Below are 24,075 nucleotides of genomic sequence, written 5' to 3'. Positions count from 1 at the left end.
CATTACAGACTACCTCCAGATTTTTGGGGGCAAAAAAGTGGGTGGAATGACCTGACCTCAACTCCAATGCACACTTGTGGGATCAGCTTGGGTCTGCTGTTTGTGCCAGAATGACCAGCAAAACCACATTGGTTGAAGAATGGGAGCCATGACCACTGGTGACCAGCATGAGGAGGGGGTGCCATGCTGTTGTAGAGGCTGTATTTTTTGTATTATTATTATTAAATAAACTATTAAATTGCCAAAACGTGTTGTTTCTTCAGACTTTAACTATCAAATCCAGCAGAATATAGCAGAATAAGATGCGTGGCATTGCCAGAGAAGATTTGGAAAGTTTTTTTTATGGTCACAACCCACATACACAACTACTGCTCATCCAATAAAAGCAATGTCATACGAATGTGGTACCTTTTAAATTGGGAAACAAACGGACATTCCAGAGTTCTAATATTTATTCCCCAAAAAACACTGCTACAACAGAGAAACAATCGACAATAAGCAACTACAAAGATTATAACATGCTATGAAGGGGGATATTAATTTTAGGTGATTTTGAAAACTGCTATGTTTTCCGGTAAAAACAATTGAATATAAACTAACTGCCAAAAACACCCCCTCTCCTCTGCAAATATAACAAAACGGATTGCCCTCGAAAGGCTTTAGTAAAAGTGTTTTGTTTTTGTGAGATCAGCGTGCAGCGGCGCGCAACATTTCACACTCGCCAATTTACTTCCTAATCTCCCACAATCCATTGCGGTCTTCCACATTTGGATCTTGCGCCCTAAGTGTCAAACCCAAGGTGAGTTCGGCTTTAAAAACTAAATGCTATAAAATCAGTTTAAGCTCTCGATGTTTATCATATAGCTGTACATTGAATAACGCATTCAAGAATACAACAAATGCAGATGAGCGACAAACCGATGAACGCCAAATTATAACAATAATGTTTGAAAAGTCTGTCGTTAGCCAGAGTTAGCTAACATTAGAGTTAGCATATTAGCATTAGCAAGTGCTTGTAAGGTGAAGGAAACAAACATTTAGTGTTATCTCAAAGGCAGTACCTTTAATAGAAATATCACATCATTACGGAATTAATCTTAGAAGTACAACGCCAGTTTGTACTTTGCCTGTTGGACAAAGCTTGTTGTCTTTGACTCTAGCTAGCTAATGTAAGCTAGCCCAATCGATTTGATTTGAAAGTGCTTAGAGTTTTAAATCAATTAAATTATTTTATATTTGATTTATTAGTTCGTGCATTTTAGGTTTGAGGATGCCAGTTTAAGGTCATGTTTAAGGTCATGTTAAATTCACACTGACACAATTCTCCAAGTGTTTAAAAGCTTCCTAATTTTAGTCCTGTACTCCGTGTCCGTGTTAGATTGTCTTAAATGCACCGATTAAACTGGATATTTACTTAATATATGTTATAAAAAAAAAACAAAACAAAGAGATGGAAGAAATCGTGAACTAACCTGTAAATTAAAGTACAGCTATTCATCAAAGGTTATGGTGCGAAATGCTACGCTGTGTGCCATTGAAAAGTAAACTTGAAGCACCTTAAATTTGGTTGCAACGTTCAGGTAAATAGATTTTACTTTGAACTAAAGCAAGGCAACTCATTGGTTATCAATGTTTAGGCCTTTTCGGTTGAATAACTGCAATTTTAATTGTCTTGGCATTTTATTCAATGTGTTTGATCACAATATTTTACTAATTCAGCAGACCTCAAAGGCTGATTGGTGAAACATACTGTGGGAGGCGCTCATTTGTGATTCAGGCTAATCAAATTGTATTTTCTGCTCCTTCAGATGGCGCTTAATCGGTTATTCCATCTGTCCTCTTTGCTGCGCTCCGCTGTGAGCCTTACCCTGCGAAGGAACATTGGCATCTCCGCCGTCGTCTTCAACAAGGCCAAGGAGCTCGATCCTGTCCAGAAACTGTTCTTGGATAAGATCCGCGACTACAACAACAAGAGCAAGTCAGTCGACGTGTGCATTTACTGTCATTTAATTACATTAATAATAAAGCGTGCCCTGTGAGGACATGATGTTTAGGTTTGGCTGATCAGAGTGCAGCGAGAAAGATTCACCAAGTAGGCAACTTGCTCAGAGTTCAGTCATGGTGAAACATTTACTTGCAGTATCCTTGAAAAGGGATAGAAGCTTCTTTCTGGTCTCCCCCCAAGCAATTTCATTTCAACTCCCCCTTTTCTTTTTGTACTAACACTTATTCAAATAGCATCCCGTCCACTCATTGCGGTTGCGCTCATGAATTTTATCATTGTTTGATGCCTCGGTTCTCCCAGGGCTGCTGGTGGGATTGTGGACGCAGGTCCTGCTTACCAGAAGAACCTGTCTGAAGAAGTAACCAAACTCCAGAGGCTATACGGTGGAGGAGACCTCGTCAAGTTCCCTGACTTCAAATTCCCAGGTCAGTTGAAACCCCGCCCCTCACACACACTTCTGATCGGTTTCAATTGAAAAATTAAAACATTTAAAAAAATTGGTCCCAAAGAATATTTAGACAGTTACATATTAATTTATATGGATTTTTTTTACTGTAGATAATGTGAAGTTGATATCACTGATTGTTAATTTGGAAGCCTTAATGTGCTCTGGCAGACCCTGTGTTCAGACTTGAGGATATTATTTATGTTCAAACTCTCAGATAAACTTCTAAAATCATATTTTTGTCCCTTAACACACATGCTTATGAGATTCAACATTAAAACACAACTTTATTGTCTGTTAAGTGACAAAAACCCCACTATGTATGACTCCATAAAATAAACACTGCTGAATGTATTTAGAAGTGTTAGAATTTAGTTATATTAATAAATTAACCAGAAAACAGTGGCTGGATTGTGTGAATTAGATTTTACATCCACTATCTTTCACTGTTTTTAGCCAAACAAAACAAAATCAAACCAGTAAAACTGTTGCATTAACCTGAGGTAACAGGATAGCCCTCTCTACAAGATGGTCCTCCCGACTTTACCTTCACATTTCTTTACAGAGCCAAAGTTTTCAGTGTTTCTAGCTTAGTGATGTACAGAAGAGCTTTAGAAGGACACCGCAGCCCAGACAGTGTAATTGCATTGTTCAGGTCAAAGTCCGAACCGTCCTTTGTCAAAGACAGTCTTGATTTATTTTTCTGATTAGCTGCAGTTCCGGACGATTGGATGTGCTTTTTTTTTATGATGTAGCTGTTTCTGCTTTGGCAAAGTTTAACACTTCCCTCTCCTTGCTGCGGAAAAGTTGCCTCGTCACTCACATCTTTGTGTCTATAAATAACAAAGTAGATGACATTTAGAAAGGAAGGAAGGAAGATTTTTATGCTAGTTGCTGTACATTTATGTTTAGCTGCAGCATGGGTCATGTTAAAAAATAAAGTAAATGACATTTGCTAAAAACTCTTATTCATACTTTTTTTTTCTGAATTTTTCTCCACAGAGCCGAAGTTTGAAGAAGGAGCCAAGTGAACGATGTCCATGTTGTAAATCTCCTACATGTCACAAATATGTTGTATTTAATAAAAAGAAAGTGGATTGAACAATAATGCTCTGGCTTTTTAATAAGCTTTATCTGAAGGTATTTTTTTTTCCCTAACGTGACATTGATTTTGTCACTTTTTGTTTAACTTGTCAAAGACAGATGATTTTTAGGGTAAGTGCTAAAAACAGATGTTTATATGTGTCCCTGTGGTGCGGTATTTCTCCCTTTAAATCAGTGATCTTTGAGCTTTAATAACTGGAAACTAACAATCATATTATTAATGAATAATTTAAATCAGTTGTAGCCTTTGTTTTGGCTCCCAGAGCAAATAACTGGTGCATCTAAATCACATTTTTTGCATCTTTATTTGAAATTCACAAAATTCCAGCGAGCCGAACGTTGGCTGACCTAGATGGAAATTGGCTGTCACTCTGTATTAGTCTCGGGAGTTCTACATTATGACAAGGTCAGAGATGCATTTGAGCCTCTCCAGGATGAGTATTTGAAACCCAAAATAGCAAAAGGAAAGACTCCGTTTCCAACTGACCAGATGCTTAAAATGTTAAGATTTGTGCAACCATGCTTTAAAACTGATCTCCGTATGCAGGCAAGATTTTGTCCCACTCCGTTTCCCAATTGTGTAAAGGCTGCATCCTGAGGAAAAATAAATAAATGCATGTTAAAAATCCTATACTTTCAGAAAAGATTTCAATTAATCTTTTTCTGCTTTTGATGTGACATACTTGTTTGGAGGAGTTGCACTTGAAAGATTAATGTATAACCTTGTTCAGTGAGCCATTGCACTTTAGTATTTCCCTCTGGGAAAGCAGAGGAGGCTGCATATGAAGAGAGGCAGTTTAGTGTGAGGAAAATTGTTTCCTATAATTACAATCTGTTAAGATTGATGCAACATTTGCACAAGTAGGATAACCTATATCTGTTGGCTTTGTGAGCTTTTAGATTAAAAATAAAGAAAAGATGACTTGAATAAAAAAGCATTTTATTACTGATACATCATTCAAATAAAAATCCGAACAAATCATCCACACAGTCAAAAACAGTCAAACGGTGGCACGAGAATATCAAGACAGAAAAGTAAGGCAAGTTTTTTTTTTTTTTATCCTTTTTACAAAAAGTTGTGATCCATAGATCGATACGACAGACAAATTAAAAAGGCACAAGGTATACAGAATATATTTATATATAATATGAATATATTAATAAAAAGAAAAGACCATGCAGGCACATCAGGATGGAATGGGGTTGGTCTCAGTAGAATTAGCTGGACTGGTTGGTTGTTACTAAGATCAGGGTTTTCAGTGGTGTCGGGGCCTGAGACTTCCAGAAGACAAAATACTGACTTGAGGTAAACTGCATTTAAGTCTTGAGTATTCTGAAAACTGAAATGCTTTCACTATGGCTTTACAGAGACTTCCCCTCTGAAGATAAAATGAGGAGGAGAAAAAGAGTAATGAGTCTTTGGTCAAATAAATCAAGTGAAACAATTGGCCTGCTGGAGGAAGAAACAAATTGTGATGGATTATCAGTTAATCTTCATTTTTTTTCAGAAAAGATCAATATCAACATCTGACCACCAGGGGGAAGCAGAGTACTATTAAACTGTACTTAATCCCATTAACAGAAGACGTGAGTGGGAAAGGTGAACCACAGAAGCAAAACAAGAGCAAGAAGCTTCGCAACTTTACTGGATTCAACTCATTTGAGAGAAGTGACATGTCGGAAGATCGAGGAAAAATTTAACAAAGAATTAAATATTCCAGAGTCCAGTGTTGGCACCTTATCACAGGGGTGATGTCAGTCGAAGGGAGTCCAGCTTCTCAGAGCATGAACGACTGTGTGTGTTTGAAATCCTGGGGCTGAGAGGATGGAGAAAGAAGCATTAATATTTCAGTACTTAGCTGTTTTGCCTCCTTGTTCTTTTTTCCCATAGAATTATATCTGCTCTGTGACGTGTTGAGGTGATCAGAAACAAAGCTCGATGGGTAAGAGAAGATAAAACACTTACTTCTTGAGGCGGTGGGATGTAGTTGACATTGGACCTGAAAGACAAAGACAAGGGAAGCTCCTTACTTTACATTTAACATACAGATATTAGCTTTTTTTCTTATCTATTAACCAGAAAGTCTTCATTTGTCACAGCACTGCCACTTTATTTTGTGAAAATGTTGCCTCAAGTCAGTTTGTTGCAAAATGACACAAATATAAAACATTTTTTTATTTTCTTTAAAAAAATACAGAAAAACAGACCATTAAGACAGCCATATAAATACAGATATATAAAATGTATTAAATAACAGGAAGGCTGTTTGCACAAAGGTGAGAGTTTTACAAACCAGGTAATATTGTACAAATGAAGAAGGAGTGAGGGTGAAAATGCAAAGTGGTTGTGACCAGTTAGCGAGGGATTAATGGGTCATTTCATGTCCATTCCTCAGGGAAGGGGAGGGAGAGTCCTGCATCTATCTGCTTGCAGGAAATGATGCTTTTTTTTGTTTGATCTATATCTAAGAGGGAGGCAAGGGGGGTGGCAGATGATGCTGAGTAGCGTCCTTAAAATTTGGTGTAAACATCTCTAAAAGCAGGAGGTGTGGTTTTGTGCTGGCTGTTCTCTCCTGCAGACGAGTGTATTAAAAGGCCTCAATGGATCTGGATTATTACTGTTAATGTGCTCCTCTACATGCTGCTTGGCCTCTCATCAGGTTCCTCTCGTCTCTGGAGTTAAAAGAGGCATCCCATGTTCAGAGCTGTGTCCTCACCTTGAACACTTGAAACATTTTCAGATACTTTCAGCATAAAAAAGTTTCTACTTCAAATGCAGCTGATGCGAGTCCGTCCAAGTCGGGCCAAATTCCCCCCAGTCTGCATCTTGGAAGCATCCTGCAGGGCTGAGGTAGTATCCTTACTCCGTACTTTGACTGTCTTCGTGGATGGCTTCAGGCTACAGCTCAGTGATATGTGGGCTGGGATTAGGAACAAAAACAGACGATCTGAGAACTCCACATGTGGCACAGGGCTGGCTTTATAGTAGACTTGATCTAAAGTGCTTTATTTAGTCAGGCATCTTCTGGCAAGTTGACTTGATTTAACAGAATATTTCAACAAAACATGGGGTATGGTATAGTTTCACATCAAAAGTTATATCATCATTGCAATATTGCTGTCGGTAGCTGTTAGACTTGTCTGGCTCAAGTCAACTTAGCCGGGATTAAGTCTATGCATTGCATCATTTTTCAGGACCACATGCTGTTAAGGTTTTTTTAAGGACTGCAATGGATGAATGCCCCAGATCCTTTGTTTGGTATAGGGCAGAGATCATAAACTCCGGATCTAAAGGGCCACTGTGCTGCAGCTTTTAGATGCATTCCTCCTCCAACAGCTTGTTAAGTTTTATAAAAATGACCCGTTCACATGTATCAGGTGTGTTGTAGCAGAGAAACGTCTAAAACCTGCAGGACAGGACAGAGACCCTTAAGGGCCAGAGACTGAGATCCCGGGTCTCAGGTGAGATTGCTGCAGACTAATTCTTGGATGCTGTCATAAACAGGCTCTTTGTCACTTTTCAAAATCTGGTAAATTTTTTAGTTTTTATTTTATTTATTTATTTATTTTAGAATAACTAAAAGGTCAACTGTAATCTGGATTTTTTTTTTGTAATTCAATTTCAGCCTGAAAAAAATGTACAATATAACGCATAGGGTTAAGGAAATGAACATAAAAATGAAAAAATAATGTTTCTCAAGTTAAAACAGGTGAAACTGTGACAAATGATCAAACCTCACCATGGAAGCCCATTCCTGCCACTTCTAAATGACAAATCTTCACAGACTATCTCATAAGTCTTCATCTTATAAGATTTAAAGTATAATTATGAGAAACAGAGTTAAAAATATGAGATTCAAATCATGATTATAATTAAAAAGTCATAATTATAAGATTTAAAGTCATAATCAAGAGATTAAAAGTAAAAAAAGAGATATAAGATAAGATTTCTCATTTTTATAAGTGTCAGGAACGGTGGTGTGTATTTTTATTTCAATGTCTATTTGTTTTATAATTTCATTGTTTATTTATCTATTGAGAAAAATCTAGAAAATGGCCCAAATTAGGCCGTTTTTTTTTTTCCAACCCTCTTTAATGTTAAATGTGAGTTTCAAATAAATATCAATCTGTCAAATTACAAATAATTTGTAATGCAGACTCTTCCACACTGCCAGTTCACGCTCTAATCCCGGCCTGGGACCCTTTCCTGGACGTCATCCCCGCTCCCTCTAACCCCATTTCCTGTAGCGTTATCAGTTAAAGACCAAGCAGGGAAAAAGGAAACAGATTTATTAGACCTTATCAACTTAGCATGTTAATCTGTAAATATTTGGTTTCTCACTTGAACAAGTTTGAAACTCGGCATCTGCAAACCAACCTAAGTAAGGAAGAATAGAAACAAACGAAATGACCCCAACACTAAAATAAATAGAAGTCGCACTGCTTTTACTGAATTTAAGGCCTTACGGGGGGAGACTACTTCTTGGACAGGTTCAGTCCACCGTGAGAAGATTTAAACTCTTGTGGGTGTTAATTTGCCTTCATGTGTCACACTCACGTGTCTTCAGTTCTGTGAAGGGTTTGGCTGCTGATGTGGGCTGCACCGTGATGCTGGGAGATCCAAAATGACCTGCATGGGTGGGTGGGGGGGTCAGGATGGTGTCTTTAACAATGATGGAGTCATCTCAGATTGCACACCATGCTGGAGCAGGTGGGTTAATAGGATGGAAGATCGAATCATTCATAAAAAGGAGCTAAATAATGGGATTGTGTACATGTCGTGTTGGTTTAAACCATCGTTTCTGTTTCATAGCTGTGCATCCAGATCTGCGCCTTCATGTTCAGTATAGAGGGTCATTTTTAATCAGAATCAAATAAAACTGACGTAATCCTCAAATAAAAATAAGTTGATAGAGATCAATGTTTACTTTAAACATTTTCAAAGGGATATAATTGACTTTCTTATCAAGGTTTTTGCTTGATTGAATCAGCTCTGCTGTCTGATCCAACCTGTTTCTCTCTCAATTAATCACACCCTTCATTTTATTACAAGAGCTGGAATTAAAGAGAACTGGGAAATATGTGGCAGCATGATAAATATCCCCTGGAAAAGATTAAAAGGATTTATTTCATAGCTGTGTGTATTTAATATTGATTAAAATTGTCTTTTTTCTTCAAACATAACTAGAACAGCAACGACAAGTGAATGAACTATTGACAAACCAGTTGTGGTTACACCTTACTGTTGCCACTCTTCTCCTTTTGTAATTCACTCGGACCAAACAGAGGCAGCTCAGTGTGCTTACGCTCAGCAGGCCGGCATCATGAAATTAGCCTTGTGACAAGAGAGTTGTTGGTAAGAGTGGTGTGTTCATCTTACAAACAAACCCACAGGTCAGCAATGCTTAACAAGGCCAGCTTTTAGATGGACTGTGTGAAAAGGACAACAGAACCAAGCTGGTTTGAGGCCATTATTTCTACACTCTTACATGGGGGTAAACATGGGGGTTCATTTTCTTTTGCCCAGGGACACTTTCACATGTGGTCTGGGGAAGTCATGGATTGAGCTGCTAATGTTTTAATTGGCCTGGAAAACAGCTGTGCCCAAACCAGAGCAAATAAAGCCCGTTTCCTCTGACAGGGACGGGTCAGTGCCCATTTTTAAATGTTTCCACAGGCAAAAACTGGGAGGGGTGTCAGAATATCTAATCCGACCTGTCGTGTTTTTCTGGGACCCTTCCACTGGGGCTCCAATCATACTGATCTGACCCTGAAAATAATGGAGCCTGAAACGCTGCAGTCTGTTGATTGGTTGAATGAGTCATCACGTCCCAATGTGACTCGGCAAAGTGGGAACAGCAGCGTGTTTAATATGACGCACATTTTTTGTCATTTAGAAGAAAGAGAACAAACTCTGGATGTCCACCAATCTCGTCTTTCTTTCCGTGTTATAATTCGAGGAAGGGGTTGCGCCGCAGTGACATCACGTAGCTGATGCATCTGTAGGTTTGCATCATTGGTGATGTGGTATCGATACAAAACCAAGTAAAGAAGGGGCTAGTATTGTTGAGGCTGATACCATAACTTTAATAGGGTTGTGAAAAAGAGATTGATCTGTAAAATATATACATTTTTTTAAATTCATAAACAGTTTGATATATTACACAATGAACCAGTCCTCCACTCTTTACCAACGCTGGTATCGATATTTGGATCGAGTCACCTGCCACTAATTGCTGTTTGCTTTATACACTGCCTACTGGGTAAGGGTGTAGTTGGTTGTGGAAACGCAACAGAGATTAGGGTTTACCAAACCGTCCCATCCCAAGCCGGACCCCTTGGTGGAAATGGGGATAAGATGCCACCGCTGAGTGAAAAGGGGCTATGGAGTCCCCAGTCAGAGTTCTTGCAAACAGCAAGCCTTCTTTTGCAAAATCATGTGAAGTTTGAATATCACTTTCCAGTTAAAATGCAATTCAAGTGCTTTAGACCATTAGATTTAGTTTGCCTCCACATCAAGCAGAGGGTGCTCTATAATACATTTTAAGAATTGTGTTTATTTCAGCATGTTCGCTTCACACTGAATGAAGGCAGGTAACAGTCCCGCCTTGTAAGGGCTTATGTGAATTATTTTTGCGTAATTAATTTAAAGTGAAAACAATTCATTCAAGTTGCCGTTCTGGCTAAGCCTAATAAATATAACCAAGCAACCAGCCACAACATTAAAACCAGACAGGTGAATGTTTGTCGTATAATTCCAATGCAGGCTGTAAAGATCAGGGGTGTCCAGTTCGGGTCCTCAGGCGACAATCCTACAGGCTTTCCCTGCTCCAACACACCTGACTCAAAACTGAGTCATTGTGCAGAACTTCATCGGCTGTGTGATCCATTTAATTTGAGTCAGGTGTGTTTAAGCTGGAAACACTGAAAACCTGCAGGACAGTGGCCCTCGAGGACTGACTGGACACCCCTGGTTTTATATGATATATGTGTTGCTACCTCACAGTGCAAAAAATGCTCAATGATGGCTTGAAACACATCAACCCTGAGGTACCAAACTGGCCCCTATATTCTGCAAACCCTTCTTTGTTCAAGTGTTGATAGGATGCAGCGGATCAAGCTTAATCCCTGCAGCACGGAGCTGTTTTAACAATGGGAGGGAGCAATACAATATTAGGCGTATAAGTCCTTAGTTTAAAGCAGCTGATCTGGATGCACAACCTCACTGTGCACCAGCACATCTTTTAAAAACTACTTATACAAAAACCAACAGTACAGGTACAAAACTAATTTAAGCAAATCTTTGTAAATTATATATTTCATTTACCAGCATTAATGCCATTAAGACATGCAGCCAATCACATGCAGCAATTCAACACCCCGTTATTCAAAATTACATATCCGGTGCCTTCTATCATTTCTCTGAGCAAAATATTTAACACCAAAAAATAGTAAACCGCCTTAGATACTGTTGCTAGGTGCAGTACTAAGAATTAGTGTTGGAGTTCCCCTGGCTCTGGTTTAAACCCCTAAAGATCTTGAAAGTTTAGTATAGCAGTATTTTATTGTAAGCTTTAAGAAAACAGATTAGTTTAATCTTAAACTGCTGATTTATTTGAAACATCAGCTGATTTTTTTATTTCTACAATATTATTTGAATGAATATATGTAATCAGAGTAAATGGAAAGCTAGATGTGTTCTAATAAGACATAAAATAGACTGTCAGTCTTGAATACAGACCCCACACCCTCACCCCCTCACAGGAAGAGCTGCATTCATAATCTGCCTTCCTGCTCTGTAAATTTGTGCCTGCTATCGGTGCATCAGAAATCACGTCACATTGTCTTTGAGTCTTTGTGAAGAAGCCTGTTCTATAAATAGGAAGTTGACACTGACAGCTCCAGTTAGCTCAGTGGGATAAGCATCAGACTTTAACCTAGACAAAGAGCTTTCGCATCAGCTTTTAAAGGAGAGCTCAACGTTGACTCTCCATCAAACTCCGAGCAGTAACAAGCCCAGTAATCTAATAACATAAAGTCAGGCCAGTTTGGTCGAGTCACGTGAGGATGTGCATTTACGTCTCTGTGGTTACAGTCAGACATCAAAAACTCCTCACGCCCACTCTGATGTTTGTAATGCAGAGACTGTGATGGTGAGTGAATGCACTGCACAAGCAGCCTTCTGGTAAACCAGTCTCATTCTTGTATATCTAAATAATCCATATCAAATTAGCCGTCCAATCTGTTTAATTGCCTGCAATCGTCTCTGCTGCCAATGTTGTCCTCCATACTGATTAACAGCCGGTAATTATTCCATAATTATGTTGCTTTGATTTTATATATATATATATATATATATATATATATATATATATACTTAGATCAGGATGTAGAAAATCAATTCAGATTAATAGCAAATACTTTCCTTACACTTTTCCAGCTGTTGATGCCAATCACTGAATGAACTGAAACACAAAGGCTGCTGTGGCTTAAAAACATGCACACAGAGCCACAGCTGTCACTCTATACAGTCCTGACTCAGCACACGCATGCAGACACGCAGTCCTAAGAGCAACAATCCGCCCCCCTCCACCTCCTTAATCCTCAGAGTGTACGATATTAGTGTTTGTTCGCATCAATGTTAATGCAATCACAGAGCTCTTACCTTCCTCTGTGTCCTGCTGATGGATGAATCGTGGCCATGGAGGAGAAAACAGAGTAATGTCAGTCTTTTTGGGAGAGAATAAAAACTGTATCCAGTGCACTGATTTTATGAAGTTAAACTTACGGGTGAAAAAGCTGTTGCGGTGTAAGGCAAGTCCCCCGCACCCGCATACCACGATAAGCAGGCAGACAACCACCACTGTTGTCACCACCGCCGTCATGTTGACATCCTCTGCAGGTGGAAACAGCCACAGAAAACTATTAAATACAAAAGAATGGCCACAATTTACTCTTATTATTTCTTATTATCCTTGAAAAAAGAAAGTTCAGGCAGCGTGAAATAAATGTGGTGAGCATTTCCTCTCCACTGCTTCCTTGATTTTGGCCAGAGCTGAAAGGTGTGGAAAGAGGAGGCAGGATGAAGTGTGGAAACACACATAACACAAACACACCTATTGCCATGTGCTTTCCTTCGCACATCTTGGGCGATCCCACTCCATTAGACGCCAGGCAGCTGTAGCGGCCAGTGTCCTCTTTGACTACAGCTTTAAACTCCTAGAGACAGAAAAGGGAGGGTATGTTTTAATCTGAGAGTCCTTGAGCAGGTCTCAGGAACACAGAATTTAGCAGACGTGTCTTTATCTTTACTCTCTTTCCTCGTATGTGATGCTACAAAAAGGAGAGAAACTTGAGTATATCAACACACACTCCAGACATTCCCATTTTCTTTATCTGCATGCACGGCCTCACCAGTATTCCTGTGTGAGCGTTGATGAGATAGGTTGCGTTGGCTTGCCGGGGCGGGCTGATTGGATGGTTGTCCTTGAACCAGGAGTATGTAGCAGGTGGGATGCTCTGCTCGTCCAGACAGCGCAGCTGCACGAGTGTGCCTGTCACTGCTGAACTGGGGATTTCACAGGACGGGATGTGTGGGGGCACTGAACGATGAGGTAAGCAAACCATAAGCAAAACTTGGGAAAACAAACCCATTCATCCAATGTTTGTGGTATTCTAGTCAGCTGTACCTAAGACTTTGAGCGTGACGTTGGTCTCGCCCAGGCTGACGGTGTCTTGAGAGGCGCTGATCTCACAACGGTACTCCCCGGCGTCCTCTTGGGTCACCTTTTGCAGCGTCACTGTCGCCCCTTCGATGGACGCTCGACCTTCAAAAGAACCTGAGAGAAATATCAGAATATCATAAAACGGAAACGTCTTTCCTGGGGGCACGTCCTAATCTGAGATTACTTAACCTGAATGTGATATAATCTGACAAGATTTGCTGATAAATTATGTAGACAACTGCAGGAGCTATTTGTAATTCATCTCTCATGTAAAATGAGTCAAATAAATCCAGATTTGCACCGTTTTTGAGTGACAGATGTATTGTCTATTGTAAACCCAATATTATAGTGATCATTTTGTACTGGGTGTCATTCAGTACAAATGTCAGTCATAACTCTACTATTGTAATTAAATTTGATAAATTTATAGATTATATTATAGTTATTATAGCTCCAAACATACTGTTGTTAAGGAAGAAATTTCTGCATATGAGTATGGCTATGATTATTACTATTATTGTTTCATTATAATATGATGTAATGGCTAGTGGTTATTATTAATAATGAATGAGACTATGGTGCATTTAATGACTATAAAATTGTTTTAATTTATTAGGTTTGGATTAGATAAGCTTTTGCTTCCTCCCACTCCTTTTGACATTTGGGACATTTCGTTGTGTTGATTTATTCATTTTATGCTTTTATTTCCCATTTATTTTTACATTTCTGCCTTTATGTTCAAATAAACTTTTGCAAGCAATCAAAAAACAAGGCAGGCGTGCAAATAACTTTACTGTTGGGACAGGGAATCATTTATAATAATTTTTCCTTTTGTGACACCATACTCTATTGTACGTTTTCCATCTATACTTTTTGTCCCTTAAAGGGAAATCATACAAGTGCACAGTGTGCATAATAACTTTACTGTAAAAGATAATGTGATAAAACTTGTGAGCATAAATTCTTGAAAGAAATGTTCAAATATATCTGAGTAGATCAAATAAAATTAAAATGAAAATAAAACTTTTTGAATTATAATATAAAAAGACTAAAAATGTAACTTTCTTACATTGAAAGCACATAGTGCTTAAAAACCTGCATTTAACCAGTTAAATATTGAAGTACAACATCATCATCATGACATCTAATAAGCTACTGTGATCATGTTACACAGAGGGAGTACACTAGTTTTTGCTCGTCATTTTTCAGCACAGTAGTGCTGTGATATTTAGACTGGCAGATATTAAAGTATTAACTCCAGAGTATCGATACACCCATCCCTACTTCACTGCCTCACTGAAGTTTGCTGAAGGCTGCACTGACTCACCAAAATGTTGGCAGATGAATCAGAATTAGAAACTTTGGTGGAAAGTAAAACTTTTTTCCAGCACAGGTAGCTTATTTAATCTGCCAAACACAGTAGTGGCAGTGTCTTGCTTTGTGCCTGTTCGCTGGAATCTCTCTATGAACTCAGTCGTATGTTTTAAAGCCCAGACTTTAATATAAACATTGTGGGAGGATCTGATTAACAACATCCTAATTAAGAATTGAAGCTGCTTTGATTGAGGAAAGAGTTAAAATTCCTCCAAGTGGATGCTCTGAACTGATTAACCATTATCAGAAATGCTGATCTGCACTGCAGTTACAGAGTTTATCAGCAAACATGAGGGAAATTTGTTATTTCAGTGAGTGGGAGAAGAGTATATTTTAGATAATCCAACAATTTACAAGATACAGCTGGAGGAGGCAGTGGGTCAAAACGCATTTCTAATCGAAGAAAAAAAAAAAAAAAAAAAAAAGACTACTAACCTGGTAAAAGCTTTTGTACAATTCATTATTCATTCACCCATTAAATTCACACCTTCAGCCACACAGATGAGAGACTGAGGACAAGAGACAGGTTAAGCCTTTTATGGTTTGACACCACTAACACAGACTTCAAAAAATACCTCACAGTTTCTCCATTTCTTTCCCAATGTTCCCCCAAGTAGTTTTCCTCCTCCTATGTGGTGCACCCCGCTTCCAGAAAGCTGATTAAAATAAATTCCCTGCTTGTCAACATGAGGATAGGCTGCGACAGGTTGTTTTCTCACCTTTGAAGCGTCCGTTGAAGTACACAAAGGAGACATCTTTCCCCTTTTTCTTCCACTCGATGCGTGGGTTCTGGTCTTCCTCTGTGTGGAACATGCACGACAGCACTGCGTCTGAAAGCGAGGGGGGGGAGTGTGGCCAATGAGATGTTTCTTCCACAGTGGCAAAGAATCAGTGGCATTTTTAACTGTTTGGTCTATTTATAGCCTTATGGTTTTCACTGTCAGAGAGAATCAAACAGTAGCATTCTCTTTGGGGTTTTTCTGCCTCACCTGAGAACTCCTCCACCTCCACTTTAGGTTTGGTGGTTGACACGGTAACGGGAACAGAGGGGGAACCTGGAGGAGATAGAGTTGGAAATTAAAACGAAAAAAAAAAAAAAGAAAGAGGGGTGAGAGCAGCTCAGAATGCAATATGACTCATCATCCATTAGGGGGAAAGGTGAATTGAGTAAAGTGCTTCATGTGTCCGCCAAAAGCAAGAGGAGAATGCTTAATGGCCATCTTGTTCTGTTGTCTGAGATAAAGGCGGCAGGCATCTTTCTCCAGGAAGCCTAAAGTAAAGGCAGGATTACTCCCTCTGACTTAATCCAGCGGGGGTTAAGGAGCAGCACGCCTTATGTTTTTTTTAAACCCAGGTTTGGTCTAATTCACCAATCGTTTCTCTAGTGGCTGGTCCGGAATAACCTGATGTATGGAGGGCATTCCCTCTCCCATCTGTGTGTCACCAATAGTCCTCCAAACAGGAAGAGGAAGCGACTTCTGATTTTCCTGTGTGCTGATTGGTTTATGGAGGCGGATTAGAGTCTGGTCATCCTGCTATTATTGGGAGGCTAAGTGACTGTGAAGGCTACCTGACAGAGAAAGTGCCTGGAGGCACGCACACAGGAGAAAAACGAACATCTGAAACAGTAAAAAAAAAAAAAAAAAACTGAGAAAAAGAGGGAAAAAATCAGACTGAAAGCAATGCATTTTTTAGAGGAGAATAAATGTTGAATGGACCTCTGGGATGCTTCCGTGAACATTAAGTTTTTTAAATTTCACGTAATGTGATGTCTGTAAGCAGACTTTCAATGCACACTTCTTTCTACCATTGTTTGGCCAAACGATACAACAAAAAGCTAAATTTAAAAACAAGCACTCAGTTACTCAGTCCTTTGGTTTCCTGTTTGTCTGTAACTTCCCGTGTTGGGTCCATTGTTGCTAGATTACTATTAGTCATGGAGGGCTTCCCCTATGAAGGGAAGGGTGATGCTAACAGTTTTTCAGGGAAAGCTGAGACAAAGGGCAGGAAGAATTGAATAAAGCAACATGACAGTTTAATGGATGTTAAAGAAAGGTCTTTACACTCACACACCACCATTATTTGCTCATTTTAAAGGTTATGGCAGCCTATACAGAAATAATATCGCAAATGCAGCATAAAACAAGCTTGTTTAAAGCTTTTCCTGAAGCTGGAACAGTTTACATCACCTTCAGTCTCCTCCCTTCACTTTGCCATGTGTTGACTTGCAGCAGTTTAACAAGATTATTGTAACTTCGGCTCACGCACCTCAACACCCTCAGTAAACGTCTCTAAAAGATGCACAATCAGATTAAAAAGAGGACAAAGATGAGGGATCAAGGAGAGACGAGCTTCCCTAAGAATAGAATACAAATAGTGTGTGGTGGAGAGGGGACTGAGTGGAGGCTGGTGGAGCGAGAGGACCAGAGACCTGCAGGAGCATGAATAAAAGAGAGACTGGGATTGAAAGCGAGGGAGATCCTCTGCGACAGTAGGACTGTGAATGGGAGAAGCTCTTGTCACTCGATGTGAGGCCAAGAAATGTAACGGGGATGACAACATGCCTGTACACATGCACATAAGCACACAGAGATAAAAAAGAAAAAATGAGGGGAGACGTCATGTGAGGTCCTGCTGCCCCTGCCACAGCGTCCAGCCACTATGAACACTGTCAGCTTGTATGACCTCAATTAACTACAAAGGCGTCAAGGCAGACGATGAACACATGGCCTGTTCAGATCACTTCACAGCTGCATGGTGGCTGATGTTAAGAGTATATGTTGCTTTGGTGGCTCTGCTGCAAAGAGGGACGCCTCAACACCTTATACACAATCCATTCAGGGTCCTGTTTCAGGCTTGAACTACAATTTATTGCAAATATTTTAAATCAAATTGGACTTTTATTTTGGGAAAGAGTCCAGCTGCGATCAATATTTCTAGAAATGGTAAATGTCTCTCATATAGGATGTGCAAGGTTGTGAAAAGGTTGAATTTGACGGTTTTTAAACAGTAACAATGTTGTTTTGGTAGCAAAAGAATATCACATCTTTACTCCAAAAAACCTAAAACCACAGTATTAAAAGTTAAAAGCTCACAGCTTGTCACTAGAGTCAAAACCTGAGTCCAAACTGTAAATCCTGTGACTTTGTATGTATATTTCACCTTTTTTCTTTCAAAGTTTAGGCAGTGATTTTTTTCGACTGGTGTTTGCAGTCTTCCTCAGATGAATGGAGGCAATCACCACCATCACCGGGTGCTCTCACACACCTGGGACTCTCTCCTCCAGAGACCATTAGACGGCACGAGTTGTGGCCAACTTGGTGGATCTGTTGTGGCTGGCCACACCAAGGAATAACAGCTGTTAAACGGTACAGCGGTTAGACTACACCTTGGAGCAAGGCTGCAGACACTAGTCTAAACATATCAAGGTAAAAAATAAACATCTACTATCTAAACTTTGTCTGGAAAAAGAAACTGAAATATATTCCAAGAAAATAATGCTAAAAAACCCAAAACCTATTTAAGCTACTTATGTGACTTACTCCACATCCACCCCTCCAACCTCGCACTATGTATTTAACAGCAGGATAAGATGTACACACACACACTGGGTGGGAAATGTTCAGATTTTACATCTGTGGGTTGTAGAAAAAAAACAAGATGACTGCATCTGAAATTCTACATGTAAAAATATTAATCCATGTATAAAATGGGAGCTTAGATTAGGAGTTGAAAGCTTAAGAAAATCTCATGCAGACCCACCGATCCAGCAAACTAACTATTTTATTCAATTCATATCAAGGGAGAGAATCTGACGAGCAAACAGATGTCAAACGGAAATGATCTGGCCCAAATAAACCATTTAGAGTTCACTTGAACAAAGAAATATATTACAGGTTCACATCACCAAAATGTAGTAGAAACTGTTTGGAAATGGAGATATAGCAGCCTATCTGGAGGCTTGTGTGAGATGAAAAGCTGTAACATCTTTACCATGTTCTATTAATTTTAATATCTCAAACTAAACTATCTAGCATTGGAAGAGGATTTATATCTCCAACCACCCCCCCTACCTTCTTGCTAAAGATGTGACATCCAGTATCAATGTCTTGATAGTCATAGCTAGTTGTAGTGAATAAAAACAGAGAAAGAAGTGTAACAGATGTACAAATAAAGAGTTAATACAGCTAACAGCATCCTTTTGGCAGCTGAATTTGGCTTAATCAGGACACACGATTACATGGAACAGTCACGTGTCAGATCTAGTTGTACTGTTAAAGGTGTATATGACTAAGTAAGCTCTGATTAGCAACATCTGGGCCAGAGTTGGGCCTGGAAAAAGCCCAAAACACCATAAAGATGGGGGTTGTGTCACATTACTGAAAGTTAGACCAGGTTTGTTAGATCTGACATGAACGTCAGAAATGAGAAACTTACTCATATGGGCCTGGCTAAGTTATTCATGTGAATCACAGTAGCAGATCTCTTATACAGAATCAGATATGGCCACTGTGGTAATTAAAATGCTTCTGCTACAGTGGGGGCCTGTTGTGGCTTTGAAGCACAGGCACATCTAACAATAGCATCAGCACACACAAGCGAGCAACAAACGCTAGTTAGTGTGTGGCATTAACATCAACAAAACGCTGCGAAGGCTTTAACTCAGAGGGACAGCAACCGTCTTGCTGGAGCAAAAAATAGAAGGATGGCAAGCTCACGCCTTGGCATACAGCTTCACTCTCATTACATAGTCTGTACAGAAATCAGGGTGGGTGTTGCCAGGGCTGGGCTGAGGTCAAAAGCATGGCACCGTTCTAATTAAGGCACTTATTTGAATTAACAGGGAACAAATGAAAAAGAGAGGGAGTAAGACCCATAGGAAATATCCTATCCGACTGTGTGATATAGATAACGTGGATGGCACACGTTTCAAGGCTGCAGGGGTACAGAAGAAAAACAGGACGCTGACTGTGTGTGTGAATATGTGTGTGTGTGTTTTCGAACAAAGCCTGCCTGTATGACTGCAACACAGTGAGCAACAGCTGTCTCAGTCAGATACAGAGTGTGTGTGAGAGAGAGGTTGATATGAGCGATGTTGGGTCTTTTGCCACAGAGACCCACCCAAAATATTTCCTTTTAGATTTTCTTAAACAATTCCAGTTCACAAGCAGCAGCGAAGCTCTGTACTCCATAAGGTCATTAATAAAATAAATAAATAAATATAAAAAACTGCTATAAAACATTAGAGATAAATATTTGCTCTACTATTTTTTGCTCACAACTTTCAGTCAGCTTCCTTATTAAAACTACCAAATATAAAATTATTTAACTCTTTAAATGTTTTTTTTCATGATATCACTGTTTTCATGAAAAAAAAAAAAGAAAAGAAACCCTCATGAAATTAGTTTTCCACAAGTTGGAGTTTAAAAAAAATAAATAAATTAAAGATCAACTTTTAAATATACAAAAAATTTGTAACAACATTGATTTTGATGCATTGTTAAAGTTCTTTGCAGATTCAGATTTAAAATTTACTACCAATTTGGTCCTTAGAGGACAAAAAAGTCCTCTCCAAAAACAATTCTAAAAACACAACATTAGAGATTAAAAGTTTAGCATGTTTAAGACTGATTTTCAAAAATAAAATATATGGAAAATTACTAAATTTTGTATTTATTCTCATAAAATCTGTGACAACTTGTAATAAGATTGGCGTTTAAAGGGTTAAAATCATTTGAATTATTACATATTTGGTAATTTTGATAAGGAGTGAAGTTAAATGAAAGATCTGAGCAAAAAAAAAAAAAAAAGAAAAAAAATCAGTCTGTAATATTTTATTTTTAAAGAAGACTTTTTTTGTCCTATAATGACCCAATAGGGTCGTGAATCTGTCCCCCAGTGTACTGTTGACCTAAAAAAAAAAAAAAAAAAATTCCAAAGTTCTCCAGAAAAAGTTACCCATATGGGGTAACACATCCAAAATGGTGGCCAAATATTGAGAGAAAAATTACCTGAATGGGCAAAAAAGTCCGCAGTGACCTACAGGAGTTAACCTGTTGACATCTGCCAGTGAACCTGATCTTAAAGTCTTAAAGTCTTAAAGTCAGGTTTATTTGTCAATTTCTTCACATGCCCATAACATACAAAGGAATCGAAATTACGTTTCTCACTGTCCCATGCGTATACAGGTATCATGATGAAGAGTTATTTATGTCAGATAGACTGAAGGCCGCTGAAAGCACCCACCTCTGTGAGCTCGTGACTCGGTGGCCCGACAGGTGGCAAAATGTGGACAACACTGAGTAAAATGTGCGTCACTCACTCCCACTGTCTCATCACATCCATATCAGACTCCTGCTGCCGCCTCACTGAATTCCTAACAGCACTTCTACTGCTTTCCCTTTTCATGAGCGTCACACAGGTTCCCATGCAGGATTAATCACAGGGAGTTTGATCCTGTCTCATAATTCCAAGAAATTCATCTCCATCCCCCGCCCAACCTCCACGAATGTCCAGTCTGGCAACATCCTGCAAAAACACCATGAAGTTTTTGGTGGTAGTCCAACCAGTGATAAACAGATCTGCCTCTTCCTTTGCCAAGACGGGGTCCCACCCATCATCACACTCAGGCAGCATCCTTCCAATACAACTTTAAGGACCAACTTGTAGGAACCCATCTGCTGCTGCATCACAGACCAAATATCCCTCAGCTTTTTAGGTTCTAACTTTTTAAAATTGCAAACGTGTCACTACTTTTTCCTAATGAAACTTTTGCCATTAATTTCTAACAGCTGACTTATAACTCCAATTTACCCTCTGACTGATAAGCAACAGGATAAGTTTAAATACTGAAAACATTTTTTATCTTTATAATATATATAGATATATATAAAACAAGCACAAAGACAGAAAGAGTTTCCCTGGATAAATAGTTTCCATGCTCCACTTACATTGCATCAGTAAAATAACAATAGGAAGATACAGGGACGTCCCTTCCATTATCGTCCACAACTCTGGCTGAGTCTTCTTGCCAGGACGGAGCGAGGAGGCAGATCCCAGACCTCAGCGTTCTTCTCACACTTCTTCACAACTCTCCGATAATTCATCCAGCATCGAGGGAATAAACTAATGTCCAGTGAGGTGTATGTGTGTGTGTGTGTGTGTGTGTGTGGAGGGGAAGCGACCGGACTGCCCCGGCGCGGATCTGTTCACAGCCGGCGAAGCTGAATGAGCGGGGCGCCAAGTCCGGCTCAGGTCAGCAGGCTTGGTCCTGGCGGAGACGTCGGGCAAGGATTGGCGTGCATCGGTCACTGTCACGGACGCGAATGAATGTCCTCTGTTCTTGTCGTGTGGTTTCAGCGCTGGTTGAGGCTGAGGTGGAGACGGAGGGAGGGAGGGAGAGAGGGAGGGCGGGGTGAGCTTTTCAGGCGAGAGCGCAGCGCTGTGTCCAAGACGCGCACTGCATGCCAAGCGGCCACAGAGCGGGAGTCAGCTGGGCATGGCAACGAGGTGTGGCGTCCATATCTTTTACTTAAACCTAAATGGCACCCCAATAAATTCAGCTTGACTCTGTCATGTGACCCATCTAACATCCAGATGAAAGGATCTACTAGCAATCTGTCCAAAGACAGTGAAGTCTTGTGTAATCAGGCATTCCTTGGTATTATGCTTAGAACTCATCACTGTCTACTGCAAACCTCTTGAGTGATGGGAACATTTTAAAACTTGCCTAATGACATACTCCAAAGTATCTGGAAAATTATTCCCAGCTACTTTTTTTTTTTATAGTAGGCTATTTCAACAGATTAAACGTCTAAAATCCTCAATTAAACAGATTATGATAAAGAATTTTGGTGTATTTTTTTCATCTTTTAAATGAAAAGTATATTATCAAAATGAAGAAAAAACAAGTAGCCATAGTTCCTGTTAAGTGTGCTTTTGTAGATACAGTGCAAGTAGAAATATTTATATTTTACTTCATTCAGATGGAAAAAAAAGTAGCAGCAACACAACTGTTGAAGAATGGAAAAGTTTACTGGAGGTGACGAAGAGCCAGACACTTAAGGTCAAACATTCTTATCTGTCCAAGTAAAACAATGGAAACTTTGCACAAAAAATGTGAATGCCAACAGGCAAATATAGCAGGGGATTTTAGCACTTTTTTGGGGGGGGGGCACTACTTACACATTTAGCTGTGTTCCTCATCCCACCGAATCCTGATCCTTACGAGTTGAACCTCACAGTAAGGAGAACTAATCAAGCTTTCCAATGATGTCTAATACAATAACAACTGGTATTGTCAAAGGGGAGAAAAAATCAACCAAACACAGCTACGAGGGAAAGAAGCATACTTTGTATACATGTTGATTATTTATCAGAATTGACACATTAGTGGAAATTTATTTAATAGAAACAAAACAGATTTTTTTTTAAGGATTTTTTAGATGTTATTTGAGCTTTTCCTAATTACTATATTATCTGAGATCAAAGTGTTTACAAAGACTCAAGTTGACCAGTTTAACCTGCGTTAAAGCTCCTTTCGCCAGATGCTGTCAGATCATAACAGCATCCAAAGCTGCAGTGCAGGCAGGACATAATATAAATACTAACTGCACATTACGGCTGGTAAACATTAAGAAATAAGAGTGAATGCATCATCAGCCTGCTGCACTTGCTTGAGTATAAAAAGAACAGAGACATTATAAATTAATTTCCATGTAAGTGCATTATTCCAGTGTTTTTAGTAGCTATTCAAATTTAATCATAATTTAGCGGGAGGGTCACAGGCGCAGCAGTCATTTCTAAACATCTCTTGTGCATTACAGCAGCGAGGAATTCAGGGCACGGATTCAAACATCTCGACTGGTGCAGGTGCTGCGGCTGTCCTGAGAGTCCACAGCATATGTCCTTGGGTGTGTCTCACACATTGTCAGTGTTGGGTGGGTGGGGGTGGTAGTATTAGGATGCTTGAGTGGGTGCAACAGCTGCACAGGGGTTAAGTTTTCTGGCCACAGGCTTTGCATGGTTTTCATTTGTTTTATGTTGTGGAGATTTTGCAACTTTAACATGAGAAAGAATTTTAAAACAAGCAGATCACTTATTAAATTTACTTTTTTTTTTATTTTATTTTTTTTATTATTAAATTATTAAATTTACTTAAAAAATGCAGTAAAGGGATCAAAATGGCTGGAAAGGCTCAGTTTTCTTTATGCAAGTAGCAGTAATTAATGATAAGCAGCTGCTAACCACCTGCACTGATGCACAAATGGTGGGCTAAATTTACCGTAACACAAACTGTTGTTGCAGCTTTCTATTAAGGAAACCTTTATGACCTTACAATGAGGTAGCGAAGTGTTTTATATCAAGACGTAGACGTTCTAAGGAAATTTAGAAGAAGAAATACTTTATTAATCCCTTTGGAA

At 39.3% G+C, this 24,075-nt stretch overlaps 2 protein-coding genes across 10 annotated transcripts; one reads left to right on the top strand and one right to left on the bottom strand.

Annotated features, from left to right (window-relative positions):
• Nucleotides 1-663: 663 nt before the first annotated feature.
• Nucleotides 664-3,558, top strand: atp5pf (ATP synthase peripheral stalk subunit F6). Its single transcript, XM_041979233.1, has 4 exons — nt 664-799; nt 1,809-1,978; nt 2,306-2,430; nt 3,453-3,558. The coding sequence occupies exons 2-4, from the start codon at nt 1,809-1,811 to the stop codon at nt 3,479-3,481; spliced, it is 324 nt and encodes a 107-aa protein (XP_041835167.1). The 5' UTR covers nt 664-799; the 3' UTR covers nt 3,482-3,558.
• A 919-nt stretch (nt 3,559-4,477) lies between these two features.
• jam2a (junctional adhesion molecule 2a) lies at nt 4,478-22,106 on the bottom strand. Of its 9 annotated transcripts, XR_006009552.1 has the most exons (13): nt 21,604-22,106; nt 15,643-15,708; nt 15,373-15,483; nt 13,244-13,393; nt 12,969-13,156; nt 12,671-12,773; nt 12,343-12,450; nt 12,220-12,235; nt 8,113-8,184; nt 7,897-7,932; nt 5,632-6,475; nt 5,521-5,554; nt 4,478-5,371 (listed from the first exon to the last, which is right to left on the bottom strand). XR_006009552.1 is itself a non-coding variant. In XM_041979229.1 (11 exons), the coding sequence occupies exons 1-11, from the start codon at nt 21,650-21,652 to the stop codon at nt 5,333-5,335; spliced, it is 936 nt and encodes a 311-aa protein (XP_041835163.1). In that variant the 5' UTR covers nt 21,653-22,104; the 3' UTR covers nt 4,478-5,332. The 9 variants fall into 9 exon arrangements, 4 of the variants coding, with proteins under 4 accessions (XP_041835163.1, XP_041835164.1, XP_041835165.1 ...); XR_006009551.1 differs by having other exon boundaries at nt 5,521-6,475; XR_006009553.1 differs by lacking the exon at nt 7,897-7,932 and having other exon boundaries at nt 5,521-6,475; nt 21,604-22,104.
• Nucleotides 22,107-24,075: the final 1,969 nt, after the last annotated feature.

Source organism: Melanotaenia boesemani, chromosome 24, assembly GCF_017639745.1.
Source record: "Melanotaenia boesemani isolate fMelBoe1 chromosome 24, fMelBoe1.pri, whole genome shotgun sequence".
NCBI classification, from domain to species: domain Eukaryota; kingdom Metazoa; phylum Chordata; class Actinopteri; order Atheriniformes; family Melanotaeniidae; genus Melanotaenia; species Melanotaenia boesemani.
This window is presented reverse-complemented; position numbering and strand designations above follow the sequence as displayed.

Bases quoted from the DNA above. Each gene is read 5' to 3' on its own strand.
- atp5pf (XM_041979233.1), top strand. From the start codon at position 1,809: ATGGCGCTTAATCGGTTATTCCATCTGTCCTCTTTGCTGCGCTCCGCT. The intron at 1,979-2,305 runs GTCAGTCGACGT...CGGTTCTCCCAG, and splicing joins GACTACAACAACAAGAGCAA to GGCTGCTGGTGGGATTGTGG. The intron at 2,431-3,452 runs GTCAGTTGAAAC...TTTTCTCCACAG, and splicing joins CCCTGACTTCAAATTCCCAG to AGCCGAAGTTTGAAGAAGGA.
- jam2a (XM_041979229.1), bottom strand. From the start codon at position 21,652: ATGGAAGGGACGTCCCTGTATCTTCCTATTGTTATTTTACTGATGCAA. The intron at 13,394-15,372 runs GTGAGAAAACAA...TATTTCTCTCAG, and splicing joins CTTCAACGGACGCTTCAAAG to GTTCTTTTGAAGGTCGAGCG. The intron at 5,372-5,520 runs GTAAGTGTTTTA...CCATCCTCTCAG, and splicing joins ACATCCCACCGCCTCAAGAA to CCCCAGGATTTCAAACACAC.